This window comes from Benincasa hispida, chromosome 8, assembly GCF_027475165.1.
Source record: "Benincasa hispida cultivar pf3 chromosome 8, pf3_genome.v1.1, whole genome shotgun sequence".
Taxonomy (NCBI): domain Eukaryota; kingdom Viridiplantae; phylum Streptophyta; class Magnoliopsida; order Cucurbitales; family Cucurbitaceae; genus Benincasa; species Benincasa hispida.
Window position 1 is genome coordinate 27,210,739 of NC_143485.1, and position 24,739 is coordinate 27,235,477.

At 32.3% G+C, this 24,739-nt stretch overlaps 1 protein-coding gene and 1 pseudogene across 8 annotated transcripts; one reads left to right on the top strand and one right to left on the bottom strand.

Moving 5' to 3' along the window:
* Positions 1-1,287: 1,287 nt before the first annotated feature.
* LOC120083079 (uncharacterized) lies at positions 1,288-13,453 on the bottom strand (annotated as a pseudogene). The gene is made up of 2 exons (XR_016531383.1): positions 13,327-13,453; positions 1,288-3,416 (listed from the first exon to the last, which is right to left on the bottom strand). The product of XR_016531383.1 is annotated as an uncharacterized LOC120083079 (transcript).
* On the top strand, positions 12,537-24,536 carry LOC120083078 (Glycosyltransferase family 29 (sialyltransferase) family protein). Of its 7 annotated transcripts, XR_005483367.2 has the most exons (14): positions 13,515-14,808; positions 14,899-14,972; positions 15,284-15,373; positions 15,523-15,600; positions 15,799-15,899; positions 16,297-16,489; positions 17,744-17,834; positions 17,926-17,990; positions 19,034-19,188; positions 19,274-19,355; positions 20,178-20,287; positions 20,848-21,260; positions 21,338-21,396; positions 24,259-24,536. XR_005483367.2 is itself a non-coding variant. In XM_039038616.2 (13 exons), exons 2-13 carry the CDS (start codon positions 14,721-14,723, stop codon positions 21,041-21,043), a joined length of 1,323 nt encoding a protein of 440 aa, XP_038894544.1. In that variant the 5' UTR covers positions 12,537-12,906; positions 14,601-14,720; the 3' UTR covers positions 21,044-21,490. The 7 variants fall into 7 exon arrangements, 3 of the variants coding, with proteins under 3 accessions (XP_038894544.1, XP_038894543.1, XP_090172682.1); XM_039038616.2 differs by lacking the exon at positions 24,259-24,536 and adding an exon at positions 12,537-12,906 and having other exon boundaries at positions 14,601-14,808; positions 20,848-21,490; XM_039038615.2 differs by lacking the exon at positions 24,259-24,536 and adding an exon at positions 12,552-12,906 and having other exon boundaries at positions 14,455-14,808; positions 20,848-21,490.
* The last annotated feature ends 203 nt before the right edge of the window (positions 24,537-24,739 follow it).

Genomic DNA, 24,739 nt, shown 5'->3' on the forward strand with positions numbered 1-24,739 from the left:
CATATAGGGAAGCGTTGCAACACTCCCTAACAGCGTCGCAATGCTACAAACTTTGACGAAAATGTTTGTGCGCACCTTGTGCAACCGAGCATCACGCCAGCGTCACACAAGTTTGCCCAACGGTTTTTGGCTTTTTTGGGTAACAGCGTCACAACGCTACACTTGCGAGTATAAATAGATTTCTTTCATATTTAGAAAGGGAGGCAAAATTTCATATGGAGTTTGGTGTTTCTCTCCAAATTTCTTTATCTCCTCTGTAACTCTGTGTCAATTAGGTTAGATTTTTCATTTTATTTTTGGATTGTAAGCAAATGATTTGGATCTTCTTTATGGATTTGTCTATGGATTTATGAGGTAAACCTTCAATCTTGTTTCTAGTTCAAGAATTCCTTGCATATTTCTTGAGATTTCTGCTCTTCTTTGACTAATTGCAATATGAATCTATGCTTCTTTAAATCAATTTGAACTTCTAAAAACATGTTTATGGATTTTTTTTCTCATGAGCATGTAATGCTAAGATTCTTAGTTCTGTTACAACTTTGCATGAATATATTAATTTAAAATGTATTCTTGCATAAGAATGTCTAGCTAAGATCTACTAACTGGCAATAGTTAATTGTGTATTTGATGGCGATTCCTAGAATACATTAATTGCTAGGTTCAAAGATAATTTCGATTAATTGAATATGGATTTCTTGACATTTAGTCAACACAATTGAATCCTTAAATATAATGCATGTGTTTTTAATTCTATATGGCCACTATCGAACCTAATAGGATTAGAAGCATATAGGTTGATTAAGGTTAGGTCTTTCCAACTTTAATCAATGCGTAGGACGCTTTCTTGATTATATTTTTATTAGTCGTCTGCTATTGTTGAGGCTAGCTTAGTCGAGTCAAGTAAGTAGTTGTGCGCATAATTCGATTGCATGATTAATTTGTGGGAATCGATGATAGAAATTGCATTGAATGTCTGCATGATTAATTTGTGGGAATCGATGATAGAAATTGCATTGAATGTCTAACTTGTTTTAGAAACTAGATTGACCAATCTTTATTTATATTTTTCCTCTATCTTTCAAAACCCCAAACCCCCGTTTTTATTACTTTTATAGTTGAGTTTAACTAAAGAAAAGATTAGACATTAGCTTCCCTATGGATCGACCACATACTTGCCACTTATGCTATTTGTTAGTATAAGATGTGAGTTTCGATGATTTATAAATATTTTTGTTTCGGTTTAGAGTCAAATTAATGACATCGATTCGGAGACGAACACCCAGCATATGAAAATGATCTAGATTTCTTCATTAAAAGGAAATAATTACAATAAGAAAAAAAACATTTGAAATATACAAAGGTTAACATCTACTAAGAGGGAAAAAAACATGAAGATGAATAAAAAATAACTTTTAAGTCTAGATATTTTCAAAATCAAAGGAAACACTTGATGTTCCACCAATTCTGCCGATTTTCTCATCTGGAGATTCAAAGAAGTCTGCTAAGTCCAAATTTTCATATGGGATGGGTCAAATATGTCATTATCCTAGTATGCAAGATTTGCTTCCACTTTTTTTTTTTTTCTTTTTCTTTCAGGGATGCTTGATAGAGATCAACTGAGTGTTTTGACGTATGACAGGTACGTGACCAATGCCCAGTCATTCCGCATCGGAAACATTTATTTTCAACACCTTTTGAACTCTTATCTTGTGGAGCTTTTCCTTTGTGATAATCATTTTGTATGGTTCTTTTCAAATTTGAATGATTAGAATAACCATCACGAAAATCATAGTTATTTCTTCCTCTACCACGATCACGATCACGACCTTGACCATGATTATTATTAAAATTCACAGCATTCACTTCAAAGAATGGTGCCGTCCCGGTTGGTTGAGATTCATGATTTTTCATTAATAATTCGTTATTTTGTTTGACCACGAGAAGACGTGAAATTAGTTCAGAATATTGTTTAAAACCTTTCTCTCGATATTGCTGCTACAAGAGCATCGAGGCATGAAATGTAAGAAATGTCTTCTCTAACAGATCAACATCAATAATTTTCTCTCCACATAACAACAGTTTCAAACTAATTTTAAATAATGCGGAGTTGTAATCACATACTGATTTGAAATTTTGTAGCCTCAAGTGCATCCACTCATAATGAGCTTTAGAAAGAATAATTGTTGTTTTTACGATCATACCACTTTTTCATTTTTTTTTCACAAGATACAGAGATATTTTATTATAAGATACTCCATTTTCAATCCCTCGTGGAGATGATGATGAAGGAAAGTCATAGCCTTCGAATTATCCTGATTGGATGTCGTATTTTCTTTTTTAATACTCTCTCCAAGATTCATAGTATCTAGGTGGATTTCGACATCAAGTACCTATGACAAATAATTACTATCATTTATATCAAGGGTGGAAAATTCTAATTTTGTGAGATTTGTCATGGCAGCACTATCATAAAATATTGTCTTTATATTAGAAATTTAATAGATATTAAATATGCAAAATAACATTAAATTTATTAATTATAATGAAAAGGAAAAACTGACATACCTTTAGGACATACCTTTAGCGAGGAAAACGATAGGAGCTTATGCTGATAACGTGTTGTGAATTTAAGGAGCACAACGACACACAACGAGAACACAGATATGGAGAAAATATAATATAATAATATATAATATAACTATATAAATATATAAAATAAATAAATAATAAAAAGTATAAAATAACAAAGAATGAATTTCTCTACTTTCTCCAATATTTTTAGATTGATCACCTATATGTGTGTCTTTCAAAACCCACCAAATGTCACTTATAGACAATTTGGTAAGTAGGGGGTGGATTACATGGACACTAATACTGTGTAATCTTGAGACACATGGACAACACATGAGGTAATGGATAAGTGACACATGGCCAATAGACACTAATAATGACCATCTACGTTACACCTAATTTAACGTATTTATAATAAGTTAAAGATATTTAGGATGTTTTCTATTTTTGAAGAACTCTTGAGGTATGAAATGACTATTTTGCCCTTCAATGTAAAAATATTTTCTAAAACTCCATTTTTTTCACTTTCACACTCATCTTTCTCAAATCTCAACTTATCTCTTTAGTTTCTCTCAACTTCTCTCAAGCTCCAGTTGAAGGGATCGAACCTCACAGCGGAAGTGCTATGTGAGCGCCTTGCATCCCGCAATTCGATTTTTATATAAATAAATTCAGTATACTAAAAGAAAATATAAACATGTAATATAACATGCTTTAAGGAAAAAGATTAGAACCATTCTTACTTTTGTAGATTCCCAAGCTTCACAAACAATCCACTTTAAGTTCCAACGAACGACTCCTCCAATGATCTTGATCACGAACGGTTTCTTGAACAATCTCGAATACTACCACGAGAGTAACCTCGTTATTCTTTAGGATTACAATAGAGGGATAGGTGGTATCCAACTATTGGGAGAATGAGAGGAGAAAAGGGTTTTGGAAAGTAGAAAGGATTCTGTTTGTGGTTTAGGTAAAATTTTGCACAATAACACTTGTGTGTTGTGTATTGTTAGTCCTGTGTCAGTGTCTCCCAAAGAGGCCATAGGGAGATCTTTATATAAAGAAAAGCCAAGTCCTTTTTCAAATCCTTTTCCTATTTCCCTTTTCCACAATTAATTAATTAATTAACATTTATTTAATTGATTAATCTAATTAATTAAATAACACTTATTTAATTTATTTTGTACATTAATTAAATAACTATTAAATCTAATTTAATGTATATATATTTAATTATCATAAACATTATATATATATATATATGCAATACCTCTCTATTAATTAATTCTTTGTAAATCTAATTCACTTGAATTAATTAATTGAATTTCATTCAAATATTACTTTCCAATTTAATTTGAATTATAGATCATATCCATAATCAATTCTATATTAATCACATTAATATATGGTTTCCTCAAATTAATTCGAACTTCAAATCATCCCTCTTAAATATCCTCTAGTGAGCTAACGAGGGAACCTAGTGGACTTGTAGTTTAGAAGCTCAAACGATATGAGATTAATTGGCTAAACTCATTAACCAAGTTGATCAATATTCATTAATTGTGGATACACTCCACTAAAGACCCACAACTGCACTATGTTTACTACAGATATATTTCATGTGTCCATGGATATGGACCAATAACAAGAAGTTAGTCCTTCACAAGTGTTCGTAACTCTAACTGGGTCAAATTACCATTTTACCCTTGGGTTACCTCTGACTCCTTAAGTGCCAATACTTCTTTAATGAACAACCTGTTTATGGTCCAACTACTTATCTACTTACCTTTAAGACGAGAAGGAGTGAATTTCATCTTGTATAATTATGTTCCCAGTTCCTCACTCGGTCTTTTACCCAAAATGGGAGGCATATTGGATTGGCGAACTAGCCACTTCACCCATACAAATCAAAAGATAGTCCCTCGTGAACAGGAGTTCATAATATACTCAGGATTAAGACTAAGTTGCGTAGGTCATCCTATTGAAATATGAATCTAACTAGTTAACGGTATTACATCTAGTGGTTACTATTTCGTGGTATGTGAATTACACGAATGCATTGGATCGTTGCGTTTGTATCAATACAAAGTGGTTCGTGTCCATAGTGTTACTAGGATAAGGTACCTACCCTTATCCCTATACTATAGACCCTTTAGGCTGTATCTTGAATATTGATCCCTGTATGTCTTCTCATATAGTTCAAGACTCATAAGATAGCCTTGATGTTAGTTTATTTGATTTAGGGTTATTAAGATAAAAATAGACAAACAACACAAATGATAACATTTATTGAATTAACATCTATAATTCTTTATTGATGACGGTCAATTAATAACATTTACTATCTACGAGTTTTAGGACATAAAACCCAACATATTCTTCATTTCAGGGAATTGATTCCTAGTGGCAGCTGGCACTTGCTGAGATGACGATGCGTGTAAGAACTGGACATGTTGTCTTTGCGAGAGCAGTGGGAGAACTCCAGCTTACTTTACAGAAAAATTATATTTTGTTAGAAAATGTATATGTAGTGCTTACTTAAAGAGGAACTTAATTTCTATAAAGTGTCTTATTGAACAAAATTATACTTTATATTTTTCTGTAAATAAAGTATTTATTTACAAAAAAAATTATTCATATTTGTTCTGCTAAACTAAAAGATAATCTATATGTGTTAAGACTGTTAACAACTAAAGCTCTCATAAATACTGAATTGTTTAAAACTGTGGTAACACAAAATCAACATAGAAATTTTTTCTTAAAGAAAATGCCCATCTTTGGGACCTTAGATTAGGACACATAAATCTCAATAGGATTGAGAGACTGGTTAAGAATGGACTTCTAAGTGAGTTAGAATAAAATTCTTTACTTATATGTGAGTCATGCCTTAAAGACAAAATAACTAAAAGATCTTTTACTGGAAAAGGTCACAAAGCTAAAGAACCCTTAGAGATTATACATTCAGACCTCTGTGGTCCGATCAATGTTAAGGCAAGAGAAGGGTTTGAATATTTCATCACTTTTACTAATGATTATTCCAGATATGGGTATGTTTATTTAATGCGACATAAGTCTGAAGCCCTCTCAAGAAGTATAAGGCTGAAGTTGAAAATGCATTAAATAAACAACTAAAACATTTCAATCTAATCGAGGTGAAGAGTATATAGATTTGAAATTTCAAGACTATTTGATAGAACCCATAATTGTATCCCAACTCTCAGCACTTGATACACCATAGCAGAATCGTGTATTAGAAAGGAGAAATCGAGCCCTGTTGGACATGGTTCAATTTATGATGAGTTGTGTTTTCTTACCAGACTCGTTTTAAGGTTATGCAGTATAGACTACAACTTACATTTTTTAACTGCATTCCATCTAAAAATGTTACTGGAACACCTTTGGAATTATAGAATGATCGTAAAGGTAGTTTACGTCATTTCAGGATCTGGGATTGCCCAACACACGTGCTTGAGAAAAATCCTAAGAAATTAGAACCTTGTTCAAAATTATGTCTATATGTAGGTTACCCCAAAGGAATGAGAGGTGGTTACTTCTATGATCCTAAAGATAATAAAGTGTTTGCGTCGAAAAATGTTATATTTTTAGAAGAGAACCACATAAGGGAGCATAAGCCTCGTAGTAAGATAGTGTTAAATGAACTTTCCAGTGAAACTACTGAACTTTCAACAAGAGTTGTTGAAGAGCCTAATACCTCAACAAGAGTTGTTGAAGTTGGTTCATCTAGTAGGTCACATCCACCTCAAACGTTGAGGGAGCCTTAACGTAGTGGGAGGGTTGCGAACTCGTCTATTCGTTAGATGGGTTTAACAGAAATTCTAGCTATCGTAGCTGACGGTGATGTTGAGAATCCATTGTCTTATAAGAAGGCGAGGATGTTGACAAAGATGAATGGATCAAAGCTATGGATCTCAAAATAGGGTTTATATACTTCATTCGGTCTTAGATCTTGTATATCAACTTGATGGGATAAAACCTATAGATTGCAAATGGATCTACAAGAGAAAACGGGGTGTTGATGGGGAGGTGCAAACTTTTAAGGTTAAACTTGTGGCAAAGGGTTATACCAAAGTTGAGGGAGTCAACTATGAGGAGACATTCTCACCTATTGCCATGTTGAAGTCTATCCAGATACTTTTGTTTATTACCTCATATTATGACTATGAGATTTGGCAAATGGATGTCAAGACTGCTTTTCTGAATGTCTATCTTGAGGAGACCATATATGTGGAGCAGCCTGAGGGATTCATAACCCAAGGTCAAGAGAAAAAGGTTTGTAAGTTTAATCGGTCTATTTATGGATTGAAACAAGCTTCTTGATCTTGGAATATAAGATTTGATACGTCGATTAAATCTTATGGCTTTGATCATAATGTTATGAGCCTTGTGTTGATAAGAGAGTTATCAACAGTTCAGAAGCTTTTCTTGTGTTGTATGTAGACAATATCCTACTCATTACGAATGATGTAGGTCTACTAGCTGAAATTAAAGATTGGCTAGCGACCCAATTCCAAATGAAATATTTGGGAGAGATGCAATTTGTTATGCGCATTCAGATCTTTAGGGATCAAAAGAACAAAACACTAGTCATGTCTCACACATCATACATTGACAAGATATTTGTCAAATTTTCGATATAGAACTCGAAAAGAGGTTTGCTCTCTTTCAGGCATGGAGTTATTTATTCTAAGGAACAATGTCCTAAAACACCTCAAGCGGTTGAGAAAATGAGATGGATCCCCTATGCATCGGCTGTCGGTAGCTTGATGTATGCAATGTTATGTGCTAGACCTGACATCTGCTATGCAGTGGGGATAGTCAGTAGATATCAATCTAATCCAGGATTTGATTACTGGACCGTCGTTAAGATCATCCTCAAGTATCTTAGAAGAACGAAGGACTATATGCTCGTGTATGATTCTAAGGATTTGATCCTTATATGATACACGGACTCTGATTTCTAGACTGATAAGGATTCTAGGAAATCCACTTCAGGATCAGTGTTCACTCCTAATGAAGGGGCTGTAATCTGAAGGAGCACCAAACAGAGGTGCATTGTTGACTCCATTATGGAGGTTGAGTATGTAGCATCTTATGAAGCTACCAAGTAAACTATGTGGCTAAAAAAATTCCTGACTGATCTGGAAATGGTTCTAGACATGTCAAAGTCCATCACCCTTTATTGTGATAATAGTGGTGTTGTGGCTAATTTTCGAGAGCCTAGGAGCCACAAACGTGGGAAGCACATAGAGTAGAAATATCTTCTCATTCGAGAGATTGTGCATTAAGGGAACTATAATTGAAAGCATAAGTCTGGCTTTGTAAATAAGTCATTGATATGATTGATGATTATTTATGAATAAACATATCTTATTCTAATGCAACTTAAGTCTTATTTTCTTTAAAATGTTCAAAAGAAATTGGACTAAAGTTTAAGTCATTTAGACAAGCGTGTTGTGACATTATGATCAGATCATAATGATTAATACAAGATATTTGTTGTACTAAGGCTAATCGATAGAATTGATATGAGATCTCAACTTCAAATATTAGGTACAATTTGGATGATATTGTGTTGTAACAGGAGAAATATGGCCTTGTTGAACTTAGTACATTTTAGGTACTTTTTTAAACATAATCCTAATGTTTTAAAATTCCACTGATGCCTGACTCCACTAAGGATATGTAAAGGATATTGTAGTTTTGAACGTTATTTCCTCCAAAATATTTACAAAACAATGTTGGATTATGAAAGTGTTGTAAAACTTGTTTATGACATTTTAGGTTTTGGTTAAAAAGAGACACTTATGTCAAAACAAACCCTTAGTGAAATAAATGTTCAAAAGTATGCCTAATTATAGGTAGTCCTTGAGGAGTTTATAAATGACCCTTTGAACATTCCAAAGTAAAATGATGTATTTGTGTGACAAATACTGATTCATTTGGAAAGTAAAAGGTTGCAGACCTATAAATAGGTCAAGCTATGTTGACAAATTAGTTTCAAGTAAAACCAAGTAATAACTAACAAGTGTTTTTAACCATTTATTTTATTTGAACATCAATTTCTAATTGTCAAACAGATAAGTCTTCATCGTAGTGGGAGAGTTATGAGATAATTCAACGTTTAAAAAGGCTTACTTGAAGTCTTCATTGTCATATAAGATGATAAGATGAAAACTCATAAACCTTTCAGTAGTGGGAGAGTTATGTGATGACTCAACCTTCGCTGTGATTTATTGGAAGTCAAAGCTATCATACTGGATGACAAGAGTTGACAAAGAGAAATTTTGTTAAAGTCATAAATTTGAAATAAAGTAGTGTACTTAATCTCAGTTAGTTTAATTTTTTTCTTTTTGTAGATTTTCATTGAGAGGGCAACCTCAAAGGATATGAACAGATTTACAAAAGGAGATTTGAAAATGAAGTACTTGGAGATAGAAGTCTTCGAAGTAAGACTCTTGGCGTTAGGTGAAAATCAACGCTAAAACTATTGGGTGAAAATGGTTTATGAGTCAATTTTCTAACTAGTTTCTATAACAAAGTATTTATGCATTACTTAATTCATTGTTGCATATGAGATATGTTGAAATGAATAACTTCTTTTATGAACAGGAGTTCAATGCATCTACACAATTTCAAGAAAATTTTCAAAGATTGCAAAAGGTTTGCAAAATTGTGATGTTCATTTGAGAAATAAATTTCACAATTGGGATATTTGAGAATAAGGTTTGTTATAGTATCATAACCATTAACTATGAACAATAACAATGTTCTTGTGTATTTATCTGATTTATATTCATATTTGTTCATTATGAATAAGGTGGAAATCAATATGAAAGTTTGACTATTTAACCAATGTTCAATAGTTGATTTGAAGTTTTTCTATATATTAAAAGTTCACATACAAATATTTAGGACATGATGTTAAATTTGCCTCATGCATCTTAAGTTTACAAAATAATTGTTTAATATTCCATGCAATTACTTCAAATAGAATGGTAATGTACCATTCTACAATGAAGTTTATATATCTATGGGAAAAGTTTCCTAAGACACCTAAAATGTTAAGGGGATGTAAATCTTACATGAGACTTAATTAACATTTTAATGTACAATTGGTTAGTTTAATCGGTAAAGTCGATGGTATGATCATTGAGTTTTGAAAATTAAAACTTACGAAAAATGAGATATGATTGTATATAGTTTAAGATTTGATTTTTTATAGAATACATTATTTTATAGTGAATTTAGAGAAATTCATGTTTTATCCTAATTGGTATATACTGGATAATAAGACAATTTTTTTCCTTGTGAAGTAATAATTTGCATAAGTCAAGTATTGTTGGATTGTATCAGCAAGCAGTGGAAGCAACAAGGATCGCACTCTAATTCATTAATTTTGGCAGAAACTAAAGCATGCTCTTGCAGAAACAAGTGGATTTCAGGTCATACCTTTGTAGAACTTCTTCAAAGCTTGATTTCCAGCTGAAAATCTCTCTAAATCTTGTTGTAGACCACCTCAAGATCATCCCTACTATCCTCTTGGAACTTTAGATTGAGTTGTGAGACTCAAAATAAGCTTGAATTAAGGGAATTTGGAGAATAACTCACAGCAGCAACCCACTTGAAGAACACTTTCTTCACGTGAATTTTTCAGCATTCTACAAATTGCATGCCTCAAATTCACTCCAATCTTCTCAATATATTGAAGACGATCATGCAAAGAAGATGGCTGCATGAGATGCAGTTCATGCTTGGAGTAATTGAAGCTTAAAGAAATGGGTTTTGTGTGAGCAACTTAAAGATGTAATGGAAAAATCCAACTTTCCATTTTTGTATTTTTCTTAAATCTTTTTCAATTTTCAATTGATTTCAAAAAATAATTTATTTTCTAAAATTGAAAATATTATTAATTTTACAAAATTAATTTCATAAATTAATTTTCTTAATAAAATTAATAAATAATTATTTAAACAATTTAAATAAGCCTAATTAATTTAATGTCAAATATTAAATTAGTTTTACACAATTCCATCTTCATATATTTAAATCATATTTAAATATTAATTCTCCAATTCCGTTTAATTCTTAAAATTAAACGTGTAATCATATCTCATATAATTACTAATTCCTTTAATTCTAATTTGAACGTTTCAAATTATCTTATCACGCTACTCTAAAGCTAACCCATTTACGAGCTAGTAAAGGGATTGCAAACCTACAGATCATGGACTCCAATGATCCGAAATTAATTGGCTAAACTCATTAGACCGAATTAACCCCATTCGTTAACTAATTGGTCACTCCACTAAAACCCATAGTTGAACTCTCCTCATTGTAGATATATTATGTCCACTCGATATAACCATGATTAGTAAGTTAACCCTTCACAGGTTGTTCGTAATAACGGCTGGGTCAAATCTCTGTTTTACCCCCGAGATTACCTCTTATTCCTTAAGTCCCACTGCTCTAATGAACAATTGATTTGTGACCCAATCAACAAATCGAGTCTCTCTCAGGCGAATGAGAGGATGGGGCCCCTTGTTCAAGATCTAGAATCAGCACTTAAAGGAACAACCTCTCTACTAACCCTAAATCAGGTAGGAGTGAATTTCATCTTGTAGAACTATGTCCCCAACTATTCATCCAGTCTTATCCTCAAAATGGGAGGCTTATTGAGCAGTGTTGTTGGACTACTCTCACCCATGCAGATCAAAGGATAATCCCAAACAAACAGGAGTTCATAATTAGCTCAGGATTTAGGTCAAGTTACCTAGGTCATCGCTTTGAAATAGTCAGTCTTAAACAGTAAACATCGTTATAAAGTAAGAGTGACTGATTTCTTGGTCTGATCTTGTACAAAACTCATTTGCATAAGACGCCCCCACTCCTCATGTCATAACATGTACAAATTAGGATCACTTCGTTTTTAGCATTTTGCAACTCTTTGTAACAACTACAGAGTAGGTCGCATCCAATAGTGTTACCAGAATAAGACACCTAACCTTATTCATATACTATAGATCATTTTAACTATTTACTCGAATCGGACCCACTTTTATGTCTCCACATAAAGTTTTAGTACTCATGTAATAGTCAAAGGATTTTTAAGTTTATTGGATTTCTAATAAGCAATACATATATTCAATAACAACTTATTGAATTTTCAGAATAAGTTTTATTGTTTACAAACCACGAGTTTTAAGACATAAAACCCAACAAGTATGTCCTAAGATATTTGAAAGCTATTTCAGATATAACTTAATCTATCCACTTTAGGAGATAATGTGGTGCAAGGGTTAAGTTTGAGGACATATGCAAGCACCAAGTCGTAGGAATAACGTAGAATGTTAGAAACACCTTGTTGGTGAATAGATTGTTCTATTAGAAACACCTTGTTGGTGAACAAATGATTCTTGTTGACACAACCGGTTGAATTACATAAAATATTTTCTAGGCTAAATTATATGAAAGTCGATTAATTTAATTAAAGAGTTTAATTAATTAATTAAGTATCATTGGAGCTTCAATGTATAGGTCCATAAAGTCCCTAGTTAGCTTAATTAAATGAGAATCAAGTTAACTTTGGATTAATTTGAATTGTTCAAATTAATTGAATGAGAATTAATTATATAAGATATAATTAATATAATGTATATGATACATCATAACATAAAATTTTATGAGATAAATAAATATTTGAATATGATTCAAGTATTAAAAACTATAGGTTAAAATTAATATCAATGTGAATCATATTAATACTATAAGTTAATATGAAGATCAATAAAATATAGATTATATTATACGTGATATAATATAAACTATATGTTGTATGTTATGTATGATATCACATATGGTTGGTTGGTTTTTTATATATAATAAAGTTAGTTACTTAAAATTTAAATTAATTTTATTTAAATTGTTTTTAAAATTTTAAATGAATTATGACAAGGAGAGTTAGTTTCATATCCCCGCCTCTCTCTTTCCTTTAATCTCTCAACCCCAAAAATACATGGAGAAGGCTTCTCACTTTGACAGAGAGAGTCTTCTTCATTTCATCAACCACATTTGCTCTTTGTGATTTAGACTGAAAATTTTTTCTCATCATAAAACTCTTCTCCTTTCCCAAAATTAATTAAGAGCGAGCCCACAATTCCATTACGATTCTCATTCTAAGAATAACAAGGAAGCCTTCATGGTGGTGCCCATTTTGTGTTTGCTGAATTTTCGTGTTGGTGAGACCGGGAAAGGATCGAGTTCATGATCGTGCAGTAGATCGGGAGAGGAAATCGTGAAGACGTGAATTCTTCATGGGTGAGTAGAATTCTCTTTCTTTTCTCCTCTTTAAGCATGCTTATTAATTATGAAAGATTATCCTGTACAATTCTTGTTCTTCTCTGTATTTTCAGTTTTAATTTCAGATTGAAATTGGATCACACGGCACGCTTTCACTTTAGAAAACAATACAAACACATCAAGCAAACATTGGAAAAGGGATAGAGTTCTATCACAATCTATTAGTGATAGAACTCTATTGCAGTCTATCTGATTTGAAATCCAGTTAGCCACATTTTGATACATTCTAATTGAAATCACTTAAATTTCAAATACCTATCAGTTGAATTTGAGGTGTTGAATTCAATTAAAGAAGAAGAAGAAAAAAAAAAAAGAACATCGCTAAGTATAACTAAATAACCAAAACCTAAAACAATTATGAAAACCTAGAGGAGATACCTCTCACTCAATTGCTGATGATGAAGAAGAAAAACGATGATGAAGAAGAAGGCAAGAAGAAGTTGCCACACTCAAAGAAGAAGAAGTCACCGAAGAAGTCATCGATCGAGGAAGAAGAAGACGCCGAAGTCGAAAGAGAAGAAATCGTCGATTACGCGAGTGCGCGAAATTGAAATGTAAAAAGGGTATTTTCGAAAATTTCAGAAAAGGGAAAGGTTGCTTGTCGATTACCCCCTTTTTCTTTGCTATGCATGTAAATAGTTTTTTTTTTTTTTTCCTATTTATAAGAATTTCCCAATTTAAAATGCATAAATATATTAAATGAAGTTAAAAATATTTAGAAATATAATATGCTATATTATAAACCTAACTTTTTTTTTTTTTTTTTAAATTCAAATATATATTATGTAATGTATTATAAATTAAATTAGGTCAAATTCCAAGTTTAGTCTCTATGATTTGGATAAAGTTAAAAACTATACCATATGATTTTAAAATTTAGTTCTTATAGTTCGATATAACTTCATATATAGTCCGTATGGTTTTTTAAATTCTCTTAAATAATCCATACCATAGGGACTATTTATTATGATGCTTTTATCAAACCACAAAGCTAAATTCTAATTATAAACCATAAGACCTAAATTTTAACTTACTCCAAATTATAGGGTCAAAATTTCAAATTTTCCTAAAAAAATATATATATACAAAATAATAAGTATACAATTTTTTTTAAACATAAAACATGCTCATAAATAAATTAATAATCATTTATTGTCAATTAATATTTAACAGGTAATTACAACTAGTTTAAAATTATTTAAATTAGAATTCAATTATTAAATTCTATTTAACACATATCTGAAAATAAGAAATATAACTATATTTTTATTTAAATCTAATATTTTTAAATTTCTGTTTTTAAATTTTCTATTAAATAGACCTTTAATTTTTTATACAAATTTTGGTAATTGATCTCAATTTAGATGCATTGAGAAAAATTAGTTTAATAAATTTTTAAAAAGCTAGTTTTGAATGGTGAAATTTCTCAATTATTTTTCACAATTTTCCATGCAAATGAGATGCTGGTAAAGAAAAATAACCCGATAGAATGAAAATTGATGAAAGGCCAAGATGTGCGCATAATAGAGGAATTCGGGTTTGTTCATAACGAGACATTCAACGACAGCATTCAATTCAAATAAATACTGGCTTCCCTTTTCTCTTTGGGTGAAAAATTTCTGGTTGAAATTTCGAATAGCACCGTTTTCCAGTGAGTGCGGAAACAAGATACAGGAAATTACAGATCAAGGTTGATTCTTGTCGAGATCCATTGAGTGAAGGGACTGATACATATCGAGCTTTCAGATCCGATCAACCTTGTTTCTACATAGATGAGGCTGTTGCATTTCGCTTTTGTGCTTGCTTTAGCTTCTGGATTTGCCGCTATACTCATCTACATTAACGGTGTCTCTAACCTATGTAAGAACCTTTATGTTTCTGTTTAATTCCTTTTCATTTGCATTCGTTGTATGTTTATGATCATCTACTTGTGCTTTTATGTATTAATAGATGGGAATTATCAACTCTCCGACGAGGATTTTGAAGCTCTGCAATCTCTTCAGAGCAATTTCCAGAAATGTGTGGTGAGTTCTGAAAACCAATTGTTTTGAATATTTGCTATTTCCGAACTGGAAAGAACATGTTGATAAAAGTTTTTCCTTGTGGGTAATGTGAGGCATAAGCTTGTGACTTCACATTCTCTGTATAGGAAGAGCTTTTCGAATGGGATGATTAAGACCATTTAGTTAATTTGGGATGTTACTTTGTTTTATATGACATAGATGATTGTGTGTTTATCTCGATCCAGTGCAAAGTAGTTTAACATTTTGCTCATTTAAAACAAAAACTTCAATCTCTTTTGTAGTTGCATGTTAATTGTTCAATCTTGTTGCAGAGTGCGAATGGATTAGGTTTACAAGCTGAAGGTGGTCAAGATTATTGCCTAGTTACAATGAGGTTTCCTCAAGATACCATTCCCAAATGGGTAGGTTCTCTTGGTCATTCTGACAGACTGTTCATATATTTGTTGAGTAGACGAAGTTCGATTAAGTCCTGCCAGACTGTGTTCTTATGAGCCAAATTTAGCTAATACGCAAACTAGTACTTAGATCTTCAAAATTTACATGTGGACAGAAAGACCCTAAAACTGGTGATCTTGAAGGTTTATCATATGAATTTAATCTCTGCGAAGCTGTGGCTATATGGGAACAGGTAAGCTGCTTTCCATGTCTGATAAAAGATTTTATGCATCGTTTTTTAGGAGTAATCGAACATCACCCATTCTAATGTCTACTTTTATCTCAAAAGATGCACCTTGAAATTAAATGAGGTCTCCTTTTATTATTTCTCTTATAAGTGTTCATATGCATGTTTGTAAATTAATTATTATTTAATGAGTTGACTGCTTAGGTGCGGAACAGTACCACCATATTGACCAGGGAGTACATTGATAGCTTGCCAAATGGATGGGAAGAGTATGCTTGGCGTAGGATAAACAAGGGAGTACTTCTGTAAGTAGTTACAGTTACAAAAGTTTATCCTTGAAATGATTGATGATATATATGGGTCTATAGACACCAAAAATTTCTCCTTGAAATGATTAATAATATATTGTTTAACACCAATCACTTGCTGAAGACTTGTATTCTACTGCAAAAAACAACCTAGTTTGAACATACGTTTTCTTAGTTTTGGACTTCATATTAGGTTTTTAGAAATTCCGTTTCTAATAATCATAAGGAAAGAACTCCTTTTGTAGCGGTATAGTTTACTGCAAAGTGCACATGAATTCACAAAGTACACGTTGACGTTGCTGCGTTTTGAGCTCCAGAATGAACATTCTTATCAGAAGACCATGGAAAGTTTCCCGTAGCCAGGCTCACTATGACCTTTTTTTTCCTTTTGCAGTAATCGTTGCGAGAATAGAACTTTGTGCATGGAGAAACTTTCCCTAGTACTTCCTGAAACACCACCATATGTACCAAAACAGTATGGTCGTTGTGCCGTTGTGGGAAATTCTGGAGATCTCTTGAAAACCAAATTTGGGGAGGAGATAGATGGTTTTGATGTTGTTATCAGGGAAAATGGGGCTCCTATCCAGGTTCCGCTTCTTCTAATCATTTTAGATGCTCCACTCCTTTTAATAATTTTTCTTAATCCCCCCTTTGTCTTGCATTTCCTCGTTTACACCATTTATCCTCAACAAGGAATTGTTCATTGGCTAACGTTCTGTCTCAGCCTAAGATCCCTCCTCCTCTTTTGGGGTTCCACATTCTTTGTCTAATAGAGAAATACTGGATATTTTCGACCTTCTTTCTTTACCGTGTGAACTTCATTGTTCTTCAAGGAGAAGGGATGTTAGTTGATGGGATCCCAGTTTCTGCCGGTTTTTCTTGCAATTACTTCTTTCTTTGTCTAGTTAAACCCTCCCCTTTGAGTGATATTTGTCTTTGCCTCGTTGGAGAAGGTGAAAATTTCCAAGAGGTAAGCTGTTTGTTTGGCAGGTCCTCTGTGGAAGAGTTAACTCCTTAGATAAAGTGTCGAGGAAGGTGCCCAATTTGACCGGGCCTTGGTGTTGCATTCTTTGTAGAAACACTGGGTATTGTCGACCTTCTTTCTTTACTGCATGAAATTCACTGTTCTTCAGGGAGAAGGGATGCTAGTTGTTGGGATCCCAGTTCGTCTGCTGGTTCTCTTGTAATTACTTCTTTCTTTGTCTAGTTAACCCCCCTCCTTTGAGTGATATTTGTCTTCGCCTCGTTGGAGAAGGTACAAATTTCCAAGAAGGTTAAGTTTTCTTTTTGGCAGGTCCTCTATGGAAGAGTTAACTCCTTAGATAAAGTGTCGAGGAAGGTGCCCAATGTGATTGGGCCTTGGGTGTTGCATTCTTTGTAGGAGGATAGTTGAGGATCTTAATTGTATATTTTGGAGTTGTGATTTTGCTTATGTAGTTTGGAGTTGTGTCTTTGAGGAGTTCGATCTTAGCTAGGCTCGGCAAAGGGACAGTAGAGAGATGCTAGAGGAGTTCTTTCTTCATCCTTCTTTTTGTGAGAGAGAAAAGTTTTAAGTGGAGTATGTGCTATCTTGTGGGTGCTATCTTGTGGGGTGCCATCTTGTTGAGGCTTTGAGATAGGAGGAACAATAGAATTTTTAGAGGGCTTGAGAGGTTTCCAAGCGATGCTTGGTCCCCCTGTCTTATTTTACTTTATTGAAGGCTCTTATAGTTCGTTTGTTTTTTTTCCTTTTGTGGACTCTCTTTTCGTATGGCATGCATTCCTTTATTCTTTTCAATAAAAGCTCAGTTATTCATAGAAAAACAATTTACTTAATATGTTTGACATTCTGATTTTCACAGAACTATACAGACCATGTGGGTAAAAAAAGCACCTTTCGTCTTCTTAATAGAGGATCTGCAAAAGCTCTGGATAAAGTTGTGGAGTTAGATGGTATCAATATCTTTTCACTTGTTATTTGTTTTACTAATGACATAATATTAGAATTTATATGTATACTAAGTACGAATTGCATATTCTGCAGAAACAAGAAGGGAGGTTTTGTTGATCAAAACAACAATTCATGACATCATGAACAAGATGATTAAGGTTCCCTTACTGTTTATAGTGGCTTCTCTTTTAACTACCTTTAATAAAAATACATGATTTTAATTTCTGTGCTTTGTAGCTTTCTAGAATTGATACTGGTTTGGACCAAACTCCGTGATTTGTTACCTTGAAGTTTCTTTAGTTCCTTTTTTCCATCAACCAAGTTCAAGCAAAAAATAAATGGCTTTTTTTTTTTTTTTTTTTTTTTTTCTAATAGTTCCTTCTATGGAGATTTTGTTTCCCTTTTACTCACCGATTTTCATGTCTTGAAGGGAGAATAAGGGAATATTAAACCAAATGAGACTAAGGACAATTCCATATCCTTCTAACAAACTAAAAGAGGAAATTTTCATTCATTCTTTTTGGGTTGAAACTAGAAAGAGAGAGGAGGAAAAATGCTGGTAGGATTTTTCAATCCTGACACCGAGTGTAATAGAAGATCCTCTAGAATGTGAATCAACGAATTCTTTCATTTGCCTAAATTGTAATTCTTTTTGTAAAGTTTTTTGTAATTACTCTTTAGGTAACGTTTTACTTTGTTGGACTCCCTTTTCTTAGTGGGATTTTTGTGGGCTTGATTTTTTGTATATTCTTGTACTCATTCATTTTTTTTTTCCAATGAAATCAGTTGTTTCCATTAAAAAAAGAATGTGAATCAATAAATTCAGGAGCTCAGAAGAAGAGCCTTCATTACCCTTGAATATGAAGCATTATGAATTCATCTCACTCTGCTCCTTTTTTTTCCCCTTCAGGTTAATTTGCACACGTTTATAGTGAGTGTTTAGGCCAACTTGTGTGTAAATGGCTATTGCATTGAAATTAATATATTTTTAATGTATTCATTAATTTTCTTGCTTGTCAAATACAGAGTTAGATGTCATACGACTAATGATAGATCATGTTTTACATACCATTTCTACTTAAAACTTTATTCCTAACTTCTTGAATGTTGAATTTGCTTTGCACTTAAAATTTCACCATCAAATATCTTATTTAGTTGATGCTTTCCACCCTACTTATTGTTTTCCTCATACTTTGTGCAGGAGGTTCCAATAAAAAATCCTGTTTATCTCATGCTTGGTGCTTCATTTGGTTCTGCTGCAAAAGGAACTGGGCTCAAGGCTCTTGAGTTTGCTCTCTCTATATGTGATTCCGTGGATATGTATGGCTTTACTGTTGATCCTGGTTATAAAGAATGGTATGAGATTTGGTGTTACAATTAATTTCTTAAGATCTGAGATAAAAATTATTCTTAATTGATGAATGAAACTGAATGTTCTCAGGACAAGATATTTTTCAGAATCTCGGCAAGGTCATACACCTCTGCATGGTAGGGCATATTACCAGATGATGGAATGTTTGGGCGTAAGTCTGCTAATATTTATGTCATGTACTGAAATTTATGTGCTTTATATACTTAGTGCAATGTGCAACGGAGAAGTTCCCTTCTGTAGGTGGCAAAACTAAACTAAATTTTTGAAGTATCAAAGCTTTGATTATAGATTATAAACCTTGCCAAAAGTTAAAATGAGAAAATATTAGAATATCCAAGTGTTAAATCTGTCATTGAAATTTCATTGTTGATTTTATTAAATGAGTTAAGTTTTGTGAATCGAATCTTCTGTATTACGATCTGACGAAATTTGAAGAGAATTCAAAATTGATAAATGGAAATTACTTGATATTTTATCAACGAATATCTATCCTCAAGGATTGAAGACATGCACCAAGTGGTAAGAATTAAAATATTCGTCGACATGTTGATATATCCATAAATCGAAGGGTTCAATATTGATATTTGGAGATTAATTGACATCTTCAATATCTTTTACAAATGAAATGCTCATATAAAACATAAAAGAGACATCTATTTAGTCTAATATGAAAAGAAATACTAATAACAATATTCTTAACTTAGTTAGGGGTAAAAACAACTTAACTATTAATCTAAATACTTTTTTAAAAAAAAAAAAATTGACTTACAAAAATAGCCGTTATAATTTATATTTTTTCGATATATCTGTTGATATATCATATTGATATCGACATTGATATTTTAATCCTTGCTTGGTGGATATTCATTTTCTTGTTAAATTGTTAATTATTATGACAAGTTATGTATTAACCTTTAACTTTTCATCTATGCTTGATTAGTTGGGAAGTAATTGTACTTTATAAACTGTGTAGCTTGTCAAAATCCATTCTCCAATGCGACCTAACCCTAGCCGGGTGGTGAAGTGGGTACCAAGCCAAAAGATGATTAATGTTGCTAGAGTTGCATCTGAGAAACGATTGAGGTAGTTGAATCATTGATCATTATCAACATCTGCACTCCTCACCCCACCCCACCAAAGAAAAAAAAAAGAACTTCGTGGGTGATGTATTTGTTTCTACTAAACTACGAATCATTCTATGAATGTTGAATGCCATTTCATTCTCATTTGATGAATCTGTACAGCATGGTAAGACTCTGCGTATCAGCTATTCAATGTATTTGTGGGTCTACCTCCTTTAATTAGTTGCTTCTATACCCTCCATCTCAGTCATACCTTTTTTAAATTATGTCGATGCTCATGTTCATAAATGAATTTTTGGTGCCTGGGCATACAAATTTATGCTGTGTGCTAGTCTATATTCTTAGTCTAGAATTTCAACACAAAACGTGCATTAATGATTGCAGGATTCCCATGCTGGATCCGCAACTCTTTAGCAATTATCAACTATGCTGCAAATATTTTGGTGTTCTATCGTATTTGCTTTACTAACAAACTAAATAATTCCTAAACTCATATGTTTGTTCACTTGATCGATGTATTTGATTTTTCTGAACTCTTGGTGCTTATCCTTAAATGTATAGGAAGGTTGGAGCAGGTTCTAGAGACCCGTTGGCTCCATGTTCTATCATAAAAAAGCAAAGCAGAAGCAAGCCTATATCAATTTCAAGCCTGCGCAAGCCTGCCGCTGACCATAAAAAATATGTGAGTGGCACAACCATGTATCCTTTGGAGCATAATCCGGGTCGTGGTCTTCTTTGCACAGTGCCGCCAAGTTGAATCCATGGATTAATTGTTGAAGTTCATTTCTAATGAGACGTTGTGCAGCAAGAGGATTGAAAGACAAGAAGGCATTGTCCATTTTTTCAAAGTACAAAACTTCCGCGTGCACATCTTGGAGTCTTGAAACTTGGAAGTCCTGAAATCTGTGCATTCTTCAATCATTCTCTTTCTAGCAATAGCACGATCATTCATCACCGGGGACTGCATTTAAAAGGTCTTAATGGTTATTTTTCACACACTGTTCGTGCAATTTAGTTCGAAGAGTAATTGCAAATGCCCTTTGTCATTCAGGCTTGTTCCTGCTCATCGGAGAAACAAATTTTTTCTCCTGTGAAGTCTGGACTGGTGAGGTAAGTGGATTTTGGTATAGATATTGATATTATGAATTAATTTTGACTGCACATATTGATTATTGAGTAGAGTGGTTTATTCTCTCTTCAAAAATTTTTGTGAAGCTTTTGATATGTTAGACCTAAAACTTAGGGTGTTTAGAACGTTCCTCATGTACCAGCTCTAGCTTTTAGCCATCCGTTTAGTAGTAGTTCACTTGTTTCCATATTTGCTGTTCTGGTTAGTTACCATAGGTTGAGAGTTAATGTTCCGTCTTTAGAATGATTTTACAGGTGAATTTATTGACTTTGTTTATAACTTTCAAAGTCTAAAGAGTTTTTCAATAGAATGTAAAGAGAGATCCATAAATAAGAATTGGTTAGACAATTTTTATTAGAAATCAAAATAGGCACATTGCAAATAGAAAAAATGTCAATGTGGCTGGGATCCAAAATGGGAAAAGGAGATTCAAATGTCTGTTTGAGAATATGTAAGGTGGGGAGATCGAACTCATGCCTGTTAAAGAAAATATAGAGATTAACTTTATTTAATTCTTCATTAGTCAAAACAATGTCTGTTTCCTGTTAGGCTATAACCGAATGTTGTTTAAGAACTCAAAAACTGAGCTTGAGAGTGCCAATGAAATGAGGACACAAGTGGTTTTTCTTAAAAAAATTATATACATATATTTAAATCTATATCTATAAAGAGAAATTTTTTAGTTATTTTGTTATTTATTTCTTACTATATTGCCTATTTTACCTTTCGAATGTCTAAGGATGTGACCGTTCAGGTTAATGTGTATGTTTGCTACGAGTGCAATCTCGATTGTATATGTGAAACGTCACAATGTGTTTGTATGCGCACAACCTTTTTATGTGACGACACCTCATGGTTGGGTATTTGAAAAGTTTTAATAATTTTCATTTATTTCATTGTTTTGCTCTTATTATTTTTTTAAAAATATAAATTTATAGTTTGTCCTTCAAACTTATTGGGTCACATGAATTGGTTGATGCAAATGGAAAACAACTATTTGAGTTGAGAAGTGGTGTCTATTTGCATATGGGCAATTGATTGTAGATGTGAAATATCATGATCCAACAATTGAGATGGGTTTGTACAAACATGTCCTTTCATATAAAGCCACCTTTAACAATTGGGTATTTCAAAAGTTCTAATTCACATTATTCATTCAAAATTTAAAATAAACAATTTTTTAGGATACTATAACACCCTTCAAGATACATCATATAAGCATCTAAATGGTTATTTTCACCTCTTAAAAATGGTTATTTGGACTGTTTAGACCCGATGATTTTAGTCAATGTTGATAAGTGTGTCATCAGTCATGATAATTAAAAGGGATTTTTGGTACGTGGTAATGGAAATGTGGGAATAGGATGAGATTCATGAATTGTTATTTTAGGCTTTCATTTATTTTTTAGTACGTTGTAATTATATATATATATATATATATATACACACACACTACACAGATTTATAAATCAGTTAATTGTATACATATTAAGTTGAATTTATTAGTAATATTTTGATCCATAAATAAAACGTCCCAAAAGCTAATATGAATAGAAAAAACATACGTCTCTTTCTAGTATCTGTTCATTGTCGTATATTATTCATTAAAAGTCATTTTCATTGCTGTCTAGAGGTCAGTGGCAGATTTACGTAAGGGCCAAGGGGCACGTACCTCTTTTCAAGTTATCGGTTTTGTATTTTTAATATAAACTTTTAAGTAATAGTTAATGATATTTATTAGTAAATGCCTCGGAATCTCCAAAATGATAAATTTATTGAGTTGACGATCTGACTACTCTCACCTATATAAATCATAGGATCACCCTCAAACTAGTTAACGAAACTTCCCAATGCATTAAAAATAAAAGATTAAATTTATCAAATAGAAGCGTACAACTTCTAGACGTAATATGAAAAGACAAATTTTGCATATAAAAACTCAATAAAAGAAAGAGTTGTTTTGAAGGGGAATTTAATTTAGAAACAAAATCTCGATGTTTTAAAAATAAATTATCTTGTGTCTGTCTACGCAGGTCTTATTGCGCCACTGCTTGAAATAAAGTTTATTATATTCTAATTATGAAATAAAATAAATAAAAATATAACCTATGTTTTAGGTTGCAAATGCAATACAACGTCGCTAGTTACAGAAAAATTCATAAAAATAGTGCAGTTTCTCTATCTTATGTAGATGTTTTTTCCTTCAAAATCTAGAGAAGTTTTCATTCTCAGTTTTCAACAACATTCTATTGAATTCGTAATATTTACTTTTTTTTCTCTTTTACTTAATTTCATATTTACATAATATATATATTAGTATTAGAGTTAAAAGCTACAAAACAATTTATTTGTCATTCGTATCATATCATCGATAAGTAAATTTCAAAATCTTCTTAGACTTTTTTGTTCTGATACTTTTAGATCTATGTAATAAATTTTAATATTTTTTATTGTGAATACTTTTATAGAGTTAACTCTAATTCAATATGGAGAGATATTTTAAAAGAAAAACAATAATAGAGATAGATTCTCATAGATCGTATACAAAAATCAATTTAGGAGAATTACGTGCAGATCTTTGTCTAAGAACTAAAATTCTGTTTAGAATTATATATTTAAGATCAAGTTTGTAGAGCATATTTACAAAAAGGTCCTTGTCAACCTCGAGACCATATTTTTTCATTCAAGAGATTTAGAGTAAAGCCAAGACGACTTAATCTATTGTGGTTTAAGGAATATTCAAATTGGTTAGAATACAACATTTCAAATGATGATGGATTTTGTTTATGTTCCTACTTTTTCAAACCAGATGTGTAAAGAATCACGAGGTGACTGTTTTGTAGGTAGGATTTTTAAATTGGAAGAAAAAAGAAAAATTGCAAACACATGTTGGTGGTTCCAATAGTGCACACAGTCAAGCTTGGAGTAAATGTGAGGTTCTCTTGAAACAAAAGCAACATATTGAGACTTTTATGAATAGGATGTCTGATCAAGTACGAGTTGAGTATCAAACTCGATTAGGTGCATCAACTGATTGTATTCGAGTTTTATTAAGACAAGGGCTTGCATACTGTGGACATGATGAGACAATGATTCGAAGAATGAAGATAATTTTATTGAACTGTTAATAGTACAAGTGCTCTATCACTTAAGATAGCAATTGATGATTTCTTTTCTCGACATGGGTTAAGCATTACTAGTTTGCGAGGATGAGGATATGACGAAGCAAGTAATATGCAAGGTGAATTCAATGGATTGAAAGCACTTATTTTGAAAGAAAATGAATGTGCTTTTTACATTCATTGTTTCTCTCATCAACTCTAA